This window comes from Aythya marila (assembly GCF_965140915.1).
Source record: "Aythya marila genome assembly, chromosome: 5".
Classification (NCBI taxonomy): domain Eukaryota; kingdom Metazoa; phylum Chordata; class Aves; order Anseriformes; family Anatidae; genus Aythya; species Aythya marila.
In genome coordinates this window covers 4985875-5000407 of record NC_139046.1, presented here as the reverse complement: position 1 = coordinate 5000407, position 14533 = coordinate 4985875, and the positions used below count along the sequence as shown (strand labels likewise).

The 14533-nt window shown below is 40.5% G+C and overlaps 1 protein-coding gene across 1 annotated transcript; it reads right to left on the bottom strand.

Annotated features, from left to right (window-relative positions):
- Positions 1-596: 596 nt before the first annotated feature.
- On the bottom strand, positions 597-14061 carry ACTR10 (actin related protein 10). The gene is made up of 13 exons (XM_082761223.1): positions 13937-14061; positions 11815-11887; positions 11241-11323; positions 10174-10282; positions 8419-8526; positions 7991-8058; positions 7605-7684; positions 7170-7205; positions 5533-5612; positions 5371-5444; positions 4894-4975; positions 3191-3392; positions 597-2038 (listed from the first exon to the last, which is right to left on the bottom strand). Exons 1-13 carry the CDS (start codon positions 14011-14013, stop codon positions 1857-1859), a joined length of 1254 nt encoding a protein of 417 aa, XP_082617349.1. The 5' UTR covers positions 14014-14061; the 3' UTR covers positions 597-1856.
- Between the last annotated feature and the right edge of the window lie 472 nt (positions 14062-14533).

Below are 14533 nucleotides of genomic sequence, written 5' to 3'. Positions count from 1 at the left end.
ACACACCGCACAGCAGGGCCTGCTACTTGTGTGCAACCCAGCAGCACTTGGTGTCGATGCAGGAGAGAGAGAAAGGAGTGGGTAAGCTGGAACAAGAACAGTTAGAGCGAAGGTACTGAACCCATAAGAAAATGAGGGGAAACGCTGGTATTTCAAGAATCTGCTCAGCAACAAGCAGCCCCAAGGATATTAAACCATTAAACCACTGGAGGTTTACAGAAGCAAGCAAGAAAAGAACTCTGAGAAATAAAAGACTGCAAATACCTCACAGTATGGGAATGCAGGCAGCTATTGATAGTGTTTAACCCATTGGTCTGAGTCCAGGCTGTGGCCTGAGAGGTAAAACCCCACAGTGCATTTTGGAGAACCCATTTCTGTCACAGCAGACTCTTACTGTCCACAAGCTGCCACGGGAAAACAAACTCCTGTGCATGGTGATCACAACCTGCTTCACCTGGGAACCCAGTGCTTGGACCGGAGGCTCTCATGTCAGTTCAAAGAGGCACCGGCCAGGCCCCATCGTGCTCTGAGGGCTGAGAAATCACCGCTAAAAAACAGCTTCGTCCCGGGAATGTAAAACAAGCACTGAGACCTGCTCACGGCAACGTCTGTTTATTTTCCTGTTTCCTGTACGACAGCCAAGCAGCTCATCTGAAGTAGGAAGAAGGTGATTTAAAGATACAGCTGCCAACACCACTGGAAAGAAATCCTTTGTTCTAATGCTTATCGGACTGTTACCAACCAGTAAAATCTCCCCCGTGACATATTGTAACACTTTAAGCAGTGATTCCTTTCTTTTTTTTCTTTAATTTCAAAAACAGGAGATGTTTCTTTTTATCTTAACTACCGTGTGTCAAATAACCCCACATGCTAAAATAAAACATCTGAAACAGAACGGCAAAGTCATGCAGAAGCTTATTTAAATGCTGCCTCTTGTTCAGGTTCACCACCAGAATATTTCTTTTAACATATGCTTAAATTTTAGAAATGTGCTATGAGAACCCCAGCAGGTAGTTAGCAGACATCATGGAGAAATCAGCTACAACAAGCTTCTTTCCCAAATACGGTGTTTATGTCAAAATGTACATCATTTCCTGAAGCAATTAACTCTCTGTAGTGTATTTTCATTTAATACTTATTGTTGCAGTACAATAAGGTTTTAATATTTCTGATGGGAGAAAGGAGGGCAAAGGAGTGACTCCTGAACTGGGCATTTCAATAACAGGTTCAAGATTTCCTCATATGCCTGTTCATCATTCTTACACATTTGAATCCTTTCTTGGAGGAGAGGCACTGGGGGAGCTGTTAGCTGAGAATTACAGGCAGAAGAATTCTCTGCTAAAACTCTGCAAGCAGGACTCTCTGTGCAGGGGAAATATTGTTCCAGCACCTTTGCTAAGCAGCCCCAAACCATTTCCTAACAGTCCTCACAGGTGATTCAGGGGTGGAATACTTCGTACAGAATGTGGCAGAAAAGCTTTGACAGATGTTTCCCAAAGGAGCCTGTCCGTTATTCTTCTGAGCAAACTTTAAATCAAAATATCTTAAAACAAATCTCAACCATGTCATTTACTGTACAAACAGAACTCAGTAAGCTACACCTCATCACTACACATTTTTTCAGAAGAGGACAGGATAGCGTAGTAGTTGCCAAAGTTAATTTTCTGAACAACAACCGGACATGGTTTTAAATACAGCGTTAGTACGTAGCATGCTACTACCCAAAACCATCCACATTGGTCATACTGAAGTGTTACATAAATTACTTAATACAAAAAAAAAGAGAGTTCCCAATGTGTGTGTGCTTGTGTGTACTTGAAATAGATGAGGAGAATCCTTGCGCAGCACTTAGGTGCTTATTTCTCAGTGGAGAAAGCCCTCTTCATCAGCGGTGGGGGAGCTTTTCCAACATCAAACATCATTTCCAGTGGAGGATTATTGAGACAGCACCAGTCAGGTATGCGGCCCGTCTGGCTGTAATACTCTTTGGACACAGAGCGGCTCCCAAGGATGTCCTGAAGTGCTCCAAAAATGGCCCCTACATTGAGGAAAAAAAAAAAAAAAAAAAAAAGCATTTATTTGTTGTACTGGATTTCTTTTCCTACTTCTCATCACAAATCTTATTTATTTTGGACAAAGCTGAAAAAAATAAAGGAATGAAAGGCTCTAGTCACTTTCCTTTTTAGTAGCCCAGCCAGTCTCAAATTGCTTCCAATAATGTCCTTTGAAACTAAGTGAAAACAACAAAAAAAAATAGTTTCTGCTGAGAACAAACTGGCCCAGTTGACCCCCTTCTTATGATAAGCCTTCTACAAGTTTTGATGTTAAGCCCTTCAAACAAACCCTCATGCGTTTAAGGAGATTTCCTCTCCCAAAAAAGGATGCAGCACAAGAAATTCCCCCAAGCTGTGAGAAGATTTAGAGCACAGCGGCTGATTAGCACTGCCAGTGAAAGTGTCAGAGAACCTGGTGCATATAAATCATTCCTGTTTGCTAATCCTAAAATGAGGCTCAAAAAGTTTTAAAACTAAAATATGATGAACACGTACCAAAAGTATACAGAAATAAAACCAAAATGAGTTCCTCATACATAATGGATGGTCTCAGCTTACTAACCAGAACTTTAGAGAAGCAAGAATTCTTTCCAGTCTGAGAATCCTCCTGGAAAGAGTTGCTAGCAATGCAAAGCTCTTCTTGACCATGCTTTTTTCCCTGTCCTGTCTGTATTGCATCCAAACTCCACTGCACAGTTGAAGCACTTGTTATTGGCACCCTGGAGCTTCAGAGGCAGGTTAAGAGCCCTGCTACAGCTGGCAGCTCCTCCTTTTTCAAACGAGATCTTCGTGCAGGCTGCAGGTCTCTCTCTGCTCTCCCTAATTTCTTCACTGGTGCCACCCCATGGCAGTAGCCATGCACTGCACTCGAATCAACTCAGCGCTGGTTCAAATTGCACCGTCACCTGCTTAAAGCTCCCGCAAACCTCGGTGCCATTCTGCCCTCCAAGTGTCCCCGAGGGAGCTGCAGCCTGCACGATTTCTTCCAGGAGGGCAGAACAATTCCACAGAGCTCAGGTGCAGCTTACTTTCAATAGTTCACCTAAATTTTACTGCCCTTTATTCATGACAAATCCCACCCTGGAGGTTTGTTTATCCATTTTGTACCTGTGCTTAACAGTCAGTTTCGTTCTTACCTCCCAGCCACGCCACGCAGTTGGGTTTGGCAGGCGGAGTGTGAATTCTGAAGGTTTTAGTGGCGAGCGCTTCTTTGTATTTTGGTTTCTCTACCAGGTACCTGATTTCAGCCATGAGTCTGTGCAGGAATCCTGGCAACATGGCAGTGCCGCCGATAACTACCAAGTTCTCTGCCAGCTGCTTCCTGGTGTCTATTGGACACTAAAGCAAAAGAGAATTAAAACAAAAAACGCATTAAAAAAACCCACAACACTCATTGAAATTGCATGTGTAAGCATTCAAAGGTGTCTTAGTAATTCAGCTAGATTTCCTATGCATTTCAATCACTGTTTTCTATTACTTCTCTGAAAAACAATCTACATCATTTTTTACCCACATTTTCAAAGAAAACCAGGTTCAAGGACCTGCCCAGTTGAAGCCTGCATGAGCACGCCGTGAGTCACTGTAAAGCCCTGTAGCTGAGACGGGCCAGGACAAGAGAGGACAGAGGTATCAGTGACTGATTCCCCTGAGTTCTGGGAGAAGATGTGCCAGAAGAGACACACAAAACCTCAACCAGTGCTCTTGGAGAGAAAAGCGTTAAACGTGAGCTTGACTCTTTTTAGCTTCATACAGGAAAAAGATGCTACAGAAGCCTCCGTGGCAGAAAAGCTAGAGCTTGCCTTTGTATCAGTTAATCCAACATGAAGACACAAAGGCACAAGAAAACCAAGCTTTGTCAGTTCTGCCCTTCAACAAGCAGATTTGTACAGTCCCTTTGAAAAAAATCCATTGCCAGAGCTCTGTGCTCCTCTTGTCCAGCAGAAGAAACTGGACACTCTTTGACATTTTTAAAATTTAACATTTGTCTTTGAAAGCCAAAGAACGATGCAAGGTAAAGGCCTGGAGGTAGAGAGGGGAGGGAACAGATCCAGGAACGGATCTTGTTAAACATCAGGAGCTGTAACTGAAATGGTTGTCATGCCATCAAAGTCTGTCACTCTCCAGTAAAGTAAGTCTCAGCGAACTAATTTAAATGACATTAGTAACTACAGGAAGGAAATGAAATTTACAATGCATCATAATGAAAATTTCCATTTATTTTCGTTTTCTAATCATTTTTTTCTTAAATCTAGTTAGAAATAAAGTGTTTGTATATGCTGAGAAAACTTTCCATAATATTTCTAAAATACTGCCTGTAACAGAGATGCCCAAATTCACTTTATTCTATCTCAGGCAAATAAGCAGTCTGCAGGAGGCAGGAAGTCTAAATGTGAGCAAAACACCTTGAAAAACGAAGAAATAGAATACCTGTTACTTTGGTTCAAGCAGTGTAATTCTTGTAACAACAAGGCATTAGCTACTCCTTTGTCTGTATGCATATAGGTATGTACAGAGCTTCACCACCAAAATAAACGCAAGCTAGGTTCTCCCTTTTGCTGAGGAACAAGCACTGTGTTGCTTCTTTTCTCGACTGAAAGCTGTTCTAAATAAATTGCTGTACACCCAGGAGCACGAAAACAATCACAGAGCGGATGACACACGGTGCCTTGCTGCCCCACAGTAATTCATCATGTGGCAGAACCGAGGAGTCACGCTGTGCTGAGATTTTGAAACCAACTAACCTGCAGTCAGGGGGGCATCACACTAAAAAGAAACATTTCTAAGAGCAGCTTCCCTAACTCTGGAGACGCTCGAGCAATTGTTCAGAAGATAAAGATACCTGAATGAGCGAATCTAAGATCAAAGTGGCAACAGATGTCTCTTCATTATCCTGTTCAAACAGTATTTCCACAACTGAGTCTCTGTTGAAAGGACAGGAAATGAGTGTTAATGAGAAGCAATGCTACCCCATGAGCTAACAGCAGGGCTGGAAATAACTACAGACTTCCTGCCGACAGCACAACATCACAGCTTCTTCTGTCATGCAGCGCATGCACCAGGCAGTGCCAAAGGGGAGGCAACAGTCTCATTCACTCCACTTAAACCTGTCTCGCCATCGTGCTTTCATGCTCCATTTCTGTTTTCCCCCACCCCTCTCATCTGCTGGCTCATCTTCAGTTGTGAGCTCTTTGGGAAGCAGAAAGTGCTTCCCAAATGCAAGTGCTTCATTACAATTCAGTTTTATAAAGATTTATGTGCTCTCAGAGTCAAAACAATGTCCTCCTAAAGACAAACGCTTCACTACAGTATTTCTCACCTGATGGGGCCAACTACATGGAGAATCTTTTCTCCGTCTAAAGGATAGTCCACATCTGGAGGTGGCGGAGGACGCTAGAAATAAAAACACGAGCATTGTTTTAAAGGCCAAAATGGCTACGTCCACTTCAAAAGACCAGGGTAAGTTTCATTCTCCACCCACCTCAGCACTGCCATCAATGTTGAACTTGGCTGCTTGGATCTTCAGCCCACGCTGGAGATCACTCACAAAACAAGTGCGAACTTTGTATAAGAAAACAAGGGGCAGAAGAGAGACTTTGTTGGAACCTTTCATCAATAAAACAGACAATTCTGCTCAACTTAGAGAACACATTTTAGGCTCTGCTGGTAGAAAACAAAACAAAACAAAAAAGCAAACAAACAAAAAACACAACACAAGCCTCTACACTTCCATCTGAATTCAGATGTATCTAGATCATATATTTAAGTGAAACTGACACCAGAACTATGCAAGAACAGGCAAGATTTCTTTCTCAAACAAGCTACGTAAGATTTGAAGAGAAAAGATGCTATTAATCATGTTTTCAGTTACCACAAGGTGGCAGGGATTGAATTCCATTGTCGAACACACCATTCCTGGTCTTGCACTATGGCTTCAAATACGACATCGTATTTTTTTTTCTTTTAAACAATCACTGATCATTATTTTTCCTAGTGCAACTCTTCAGCTTCCTAAGAAATCCAGAAGTATTTTTTTTTCCTCTAAGCAGCACTGACAGACCACAATTTTATTTGTATGCCTACTACTATTAATTTGTGCTATATTAAAAGAATCAATGCATATAATAATAATAATATGCATATAATAAGAATCTTCTTCATAAATGGTTGACACAAAGAAACAACCCTTAATACACAAGCAATCCTAATTTCAACCCTAACACATTATTATCTGATTCCAAGAGATTGCATCAAAACCAGAACCAATCAGGAAACTGTGTTCCAAGTCCAGGAATTAGAAAAGGAGCTTCCATTTGACAAAGCACCAGCTGTATTTCAGTTATTTTACATTTCACTGATGGATTTCTTCCTAATTTGGTCCAGAAGATAGATATTAGTTATCACCTTCTGCAATTATAACTATTTTTATATCACATGAAACATTACATAGGAGCCCATTTAAGTTCTGCCTAAAGAGATATCTTATTTTCTTTTGATGTAAATGTAGTCCTCAACTCCTCCTGCCTACTTATTAACATATCAAGATGTCTTTTATACACACTTGATTTTTTTTTTTGCAAAGTTAATCTTGAGGCAAATAGACCCTTTGTTAATTTCTACACAAAATCAGTTTAAAACATTCATATTTCATGATATTAAAATTACTTAAATGTTGCATTTACAAGCAAAACATTTCTACGATGGGAATTTTTGAAATTAGATCTGCTAACTTTGTACCATGTGCAGTGCAGACTGTACACATTCATACACAAAGTGTTGGTAGTTAAAAAAAAAAAAAAAAAAAAAGCAACACCAAGTTAACCTGACCTGCTGATCATAGGATATATAATTGTGTTAACACTCCTACTGCACTACTCCACCAAAATATGAGCTCTCTGGACAACACAAAGGCTAAACCTGAAAGAGGATTTCAACGTAGTTTTCTGTTCGCTTTTAAAGAGGGAGAACAAGGCAAGTCCTTTTGGCAGGTAAGAAATACAATAAACAGAGAAGCCAAAATAAGTACCTGAATACAAAGTTCTGTGTGCTTGTTATTACCATTCTCTCCTCTACTGCACAATTTAATAAACTAGAGCTTCACAAAATAGAAAGTTTTACCTTTTATATCTTCTACTATGTCTTCTGGAACGGAGCCTGCAGCAAGAACAGAAAAATCAGTTAGAACAAAAATTTTTCAAGTAGAAAGAGAATTTAACAAACTAACTTTGAGTTACGTTTATGACAGTTCCACTTGGACAGCAGCCTTTAAAGATTTCTAAGTAGAAGAATATAATGAACAGAAAAAGTTAGCCTACTCTCAAAAGAGACTGAAAAAACACTACAGACCTTTTATCTGGGCTTTCATTTAAACTTAGTGTTATGAGTAGCTTACTAGAGAAGTAATATACTCATTTAATATGGAAAGAAATCATAAGAGATGATCATGTAAGATACGATGAATACTATATGCATATCTTTTAATTCACTGTCAGTATTAATCCCCTTTCCCCAGTGCAAGCTCACAGCACTTACACTGCAGCAAACAGACCTTACCCATCACAGACGGAAGGCTTTGTCCTTTGGCTAATCCTGTATCAACTGTGCACTGTTCCAACAACTGATATTCCAGCTCCCTAGAACATTGCAAATTAAGTTAGGTAAAGACAGCTATTAACTCGGGACAATTCTCTGTATTATGCTTAAGGGACACTATTGACTCCCTTCAGCTAGATTCTTTTAAATACAGGCTGAAGTAGATCAGGTTTCCACAACTTTTACTACATCAACAAAAGCCACAAAGTGGTAACTTAAACATGGAATACTGGCAGAGCAACAGCTATGATTTAAGCAATGTTCAGTAGGAATCTTTCGTCACTGATCAAAGGGTAACTTCCACAAATCAATCAACAGTAGCCTGGGATGTGTAACGGTGAACTTACTTGTGGATAGCCTTTCCTCCCAAAGGCAGAGAACCCCAGCAGCTCAGAATTGGAATTCCCTCATATATCTACACGAAGATCAGGAAATTCTCCTTTTTTGGCACGAGTTTTCAGTCTGCTGGAACTGCTGCTTCTCCCCAACGTTTTCTTATATTAGCTACCTTTCTCCAAAACTAAATACTAATATATAAAAAATAGAGTCATGAACCACCTAAGAATCCCATACCACCTTTCCCAAGCTTCGGTGGAACTCGGACTTAACACGTCAGCTGTGAAAAGATTCCCCAAGTCATGATATCTTATAACTAAAAGCTGCATTGGCCAATCTGTTTGTATTATTTTTTATCACACTTGAAAGCCTATAAAATAGCAGCTTGTCATAATAGCTTTACTGCTGAAAATTTTCGTTCTGTATTATTAAAGGATACAGGCAGCACCAAGCTTTCTTTATATCCGCAGTCCAGCACCATGGCAGAATTGATCCCAAGTGTCAGGAGAGACATCAGATGACTTGGAGCAAACAATACAGAAGGTACCTACGTGGAAACCAAGACGGCAATTGACAGGAGAGGGAAAAATACAAACAACATGAAACACCTAAAGCAATGATGCTTTCCCTAAATGTTATATTAAAATCAAAATCAAGTAATTGTATCTTGAGATATAAATTTTTAGTTTAGTTTTTAAGGTCATGTAGTAATTAATAAAATACAACAGGGTAGTAAGATCTATATTCATCTATTTCATGGTACATACAAGGCACTTCAGTAATATTTTATCTTGGAATGGACTCATAAGGAAAGTGTTAATTATGGAATTAATCTTAAGTCATAGTTCAGATTTCCTATTGTCATTTGAAAAGAAACTAGAGAAACAAACATGACTACTTGAAATGCTGCATAAAGATTTGAAGATGTGATTAAAGGTGACCGAAAAACCATGAAAGTGTGCCCTACAACATGCTGTGCACACAATCTCCCAGAAGAAGCGATTTAAAATGCTTTTCCCAAAGCTACGTGGAAACTCAAGTCATGATTACATAAGAATTACTTTCTTCCTCTAGAATTCTACAAAACAAATTTCCTAGACTGTGACTGTTCCTTTACTGAATATCATGCCTTGAAGCGTGAATTAAAGAAGCAATTTCAATAAAGCCTGCATTAAAGGGCAACATTACTGGTGCTTGGCCCAGAGACAAGTTATAATATTGACCGTGTATTAAAATGCCACTCTTATGCGTTGCACCAGATGGAAGTATTAGCCAGAGAGAATTAACCTCACTTCAGTATTAACTGGCTTCTTAACATGCTACAAAGCCTCTCCATCAAAATATAATTCTCCAAGTCATGAGTCACTTTAGACAACCAAGTCTGCGTGCATTTGCTTTATTGGGGACATTTTTTTTCCCCAGAAAGGGATTTGAGACAGAAGGACTGGGCCAAAAACACATACAAGTATTTCAGTGAATTCAAGTCAGAAAATTGTATCCATCACGGGAAAGAATGATGCAGAATTTCAACTTCAGCTATTAAATTGTGTTGTGGAATCGTCGTGGAGGAGCACTGCAGACAAACTACTTTTACTGCTTTTTATAGAAGAATTTCAACTTTTGTTCTATTTGAATTGGAAAAGTTATGGAACCACCTTCCAATACATTTTACTTTAGAACTAAACAAGAGATAGGTTCGGATTTTTCTTGACTCTATCAAAAAGACTCATTAAGCTGAGGAGATAATGAATTTCAGGTAAGCTCTCATTTCTAAATGAGTACAGCCAAAGATCATGTGCTAGACAAAGATATTGACTCTGATAAAAGTCATGGGATTTGATGACAGAGCACTAAGAAGTGTTTAAATATAAATTCTGGCTTCCGGCAGGGCTCAATAGAAATTATTGGATCTGTCTGGAACAGCATGATGTGAGCTGTATTTTCATACAAGCCAGAGAAACCTTTCATATTCTTAATAGCTGCTGGTTTTTGCAGCCTTTTTAAGGTGCTTTAGTTTGATCTCCAAGCTTCACCTCCCCAGATGACCATCAGATTTTTTTCATCTTCTTTATCTCTCTCTCATTCTTCTGGCGTTATTTCTATGTCTTTGTCCACATACTGTAGTGATCATCTGTAAGATTTCTACTGTCAAGTGCTATGCTTAGCACATACAGTAGTTTAGTGAAACACATACCTCAAAATGCTTGAAAAGGACTCTTGTGAGTGTGTCTCTGAAGTGTGAAGGGCAGAGGACAGATTCTATGATCACAACACGACGGTCTCTGGGATTCACCAGCAGATGTCTGAAAAAGGCAAGATGTGTAAAACAAAACTGGCAAGTTTATGCGCATATTACAAGCCCTACCTTTATATTCCGTTCTGCTGAAAATCATAATTTGCATTTAGATAGCATTTTCCATGGCAGATCTAAAAGTCTTGTTCCCAAATTTAAAGTATAAAAAACAAATTCCCAATAGAAAGTTAGGAAATCAAGTTATAGAAAGCATGTAATAGAGCTCTCTGCCAGCAGCCTGTAGCTGCAAAGGTTATACATTTCTAAAGCAACATAAAGAAATGCAAAAATAGGCATGCACAGTAGTCATTAATGGCTTGTCCAGTGTCATACAGTATAGCCATAAAAGAGAGGATACAAATGTCCTGATTTCAATTACAAATCAATAATAAGGGATACAAAAAAGTACCCAACACTGGAGATCTGAGGCACAGACATTAAATACTCATTTGCTGCATGAGCTGCATAAAAGTACAGACTGGAGATAAAGAGAAAATTACCAGCTCCGAATTCATTATTCACTGATACTAAAAATACAATAAAAACATGTATTAATCAGGCAAGAGTGTCCTATATGTTAAGATTTCTCCTTAAAACCATGGTGATGTGGCAATGAGTTCTGCACTGATGTAGGATGAGCTTCCATCTTACCAAAATCAGTACAACTCCTCAGGTAATGACTTCCCCATCTACTCCTTTATGAGTTCCACAGTTAAAAGGCAAATTACCAAACATATTTTATTTCTAGAGAGAAACTGATGCTGCAGACCCCTAACTCTTTGTAATATAACCCAAATCTCAGCACCACTAAATTTCTCTGGCAAGAATACAACCACAAAGCTACCTGCAAGATCTTATATTTTCCTACTCAACTAGACAGAAGTCTATAGTGACACCTGAATACCTCTAGATGCACTCAGAAAAAAGCTGCAGAAGGCATGAATAATTAACATCCACGTTTCCCTTACCTGAAATACAACATATGAATAAATTCCTTCAGATATGAATATAGCTCTTCTGTATTAATATTATACTGGACAACTTTGATAGGCTGCAAAGAAAAGAAATATCCATCGTCAGCATAAATATTAGACATAGATATATTTCTTTTGATATGATCAATCATACATATGAATATATATAAACTGATACATATAAAGAAATACTCACTCTTGCCTGTTTTGCTATATGTACTTAACAATGCACGTCACAATTCACCCTATAACTAAACTCTGGAGTTTATTCAAACTAATTTTTCATACTGGTAACTTATCTCAACATTAGTTTTCCAAAGCTGCCATTCTCTACTAAAAAAAGAGCACAGTTAGGCAAAGAAATGTTTCAATAAATGACCCCAAAATAAGATGCATGAGCAATGAGTACCAACTAATACACAATGGTATCACACTTACTTTTATTTGGTTACAATATTTAATAGCAGCTGTTATAATGAAAAACATCTGATGATGAACAGAAGACATACCTGAAAATTCCCCCTGAAAATTATAACATAGTAAACATTGCAAAACTAAAATAGTTTACCTTAGGGACATCAGGTTTCTTTATTTCACTAGGAATAATGCATCTTGGTCCTGTTTCTCCTGCAAAACCGCACCTAAAAGAAAACATGGAAAACTTTATCATTGGAAGTCACTATTAGCAGACAAGCCTATGAACCAAAGAGTAATTAGGAGAAGTTCTGTAACTGCAAGGAGGTGTTTTACATATTACTTTTTTATCTAGTTATTTTGAATGAGAAGGATCATATACCTCTTCAGTGACTCCCTCTCACCTGCATTAAGTGAAATACCTGTAAGGACTGTAAAGCTCAACTCTGATGTGCCTCCTAATTTCCACTGAATATAACTTTTTGTTGACAACAATCCCCTACAACCTTCCTTGCCATCTATTAAATTTCCAGAGTACCTTCCTGTGTCCTCCATACCAGCCCAGTTTTCACTGAAGCTCTCAGTAAACACAGGCAGCACCAACTCATCATGTCCTCTTTAAATCCTCACTTTTTGTGATGTTAATTGAATCGCAGGATGGTTTGGGTTGTAAAGGACCTTACAGTCCCCTGCCATGGGCAGGGACCCCTCCTGCCAGCCCAGGCTGCCCCCAGCCCCTTCCAGCCTGGCCTTGGGCACTGCCAGGGATGGGGCAGCCGCAGCTCCTCCGGGCAGCCTGCACCAGGGCCCCACTGCCCTCAAAGTAAAGAATTTCTTCCAAATAGCTAATCCACAATCCCCTCCCTCGCCCTGCTGGCTGCACATTTGGCAGAAACAGAAGACAGACTTGATGACCGCAATCATAAGGGTCCTGCAGCCCATTTCACTGCTGACCAGCACTGGCCCATGGACGCTTTTTTCCAGTTTGTTTTATACTTTGTAATGCACTCCCTTTGCAGTTATCCTGGGCAATTTTGGGCACTACCACCTCCTGATGGCTGGTCAGCACTGAAGGACTCCTGACAAAACACAAGAACTCAGCATCCAATTTAGATACAACACAACAATACAAATAGTAACAACTCCCAAATGAAATTCTTGGAAACCTGTTTGGTTTTCATAAATGGATTACACCTTAAAATACATAGGCAGCATGGATTGTAGAAACCATATAAAAAAACAAAAGAAAATCAAGATTTGATTAAGTACAAATGTCAGAAGAAACAATAGTAGAAAACACTAGTAGAAAGCTAGAAACTGCTGGAATTCAAGTACTTTTAATACAAAAGTCCCAGTGTGTGCATAGGGTTGCATTTACCTGTCACCCTAGTAACTTCTGAACTGTTAATTTCAGTCATACTTAAAAACGACAGGTAACTCACAGGTAATGAAATTACCACCACTTCTGTAAGAACAAAGGATGGAAACAGACCCTAAGAACATGCTATTCAAGAGAAATGCTTTTGTATGAGAATATGGGATAAAAGTACAAAAGCACCCCAAATTTGGGAAAAGCCTGTGATCAGTGACACGACAAAGCCACAGGAGGCCACTCGGGGAGCTACTTGTCTCCACCTGGGCTGGGTTTTATTAAATCCTTTCCACAACCAGTGACCTCCAGGTAACAAAGCCAGGCCTCAAGCATGTAATTATACAACCATTTCAAAAAAAAAAGCAAGTACAATGTAATACAAAAACACGTCTGGGGATGAAACCCTGCTCCTACAGTGTACCTCATCGGGGGGGGTGAGACAGCACCAGGATTTTGAGCAGGTAAATGCCCCAAAAGAACAAAGACAAGGGTCTATTAAGAGATGGTTTTGTTGCAATGTAATGTTTTTTGTTTGTTTGTGTGTTGTTTTTTCTTCCTTTTGTGCAAGGCTCCTGAAACCTCAGGGCCACTTGCAGCCTCTTCTGGCCCGGGACACGGGGGGTGGCTCTGCAACACCCGTGTGCGACGTCGCTTTTTTAATTTTTTTAACCCAAAACACGAGATCGGAAAGCAATGCTGTGGTCGGCTTTACACAAAGCAAACCGCCATAGGAAGGGGGTGGAAGGAAAAAAAAAAAAAAAAAAACACACCAAGCTCATTATTTACTAATTATTTCTCCCGACAGCGGGCACCGGAAGCAACCGCCCGGCGCCAGGACCGCCCTGCTGTCGCGACATGACCTCCCCGGCGAGTCGCGACAGAAGCGGGGAGGGGGGACACTCACTTGGTGAAAGCCTCGCCCAGGTCTATCACCACGGCGGTCTTCTCCCCGCCGCTGCCCAGCCCCTCGTAGAGCGGCATGGCGGCTTCCCCTCGCCTCCCACAGCCTCGCAATGGCGGAGCCGCCTTCCTTCCTGCCTCCCTGCCTCCTTCCTTCCTTTCTCCCTCCCTCTCCACACCGGGGCCGTCCTTCTCCCCGCCGCTCCGCCCCGCAGCTCTGCCCGGCCGGCCATGGAGGTGTCAGCCCCGGGTAGAGGAGGCTGAGGGGGGCGCCTCATGGCGGCTCCCTCACGGGGAGCTGCGGGACAGGAGGAGGGCAGGGGAAAGCCGAGGAGCACGGAGTGGTTTGGGGTGGAAGGGATCTTAAGGATACCTAGATGCATCCCTCCTGCCATGGGCAGGGATAAATGAAGGAAATTATAGGAAGCTATCACTTAGGAGGCTATTAGGATGGCATGTAAATGTACCGAAGTGCTAGGTGTAACCCTTTAGGATACAATAAGCCTTGCTCTCCAACAGAAATAAGAGAACTGTCATGGAAAACAAACAAACAAACAACAAAACAAACCACAACCAAACAAGCAAAAACATAAACTACACC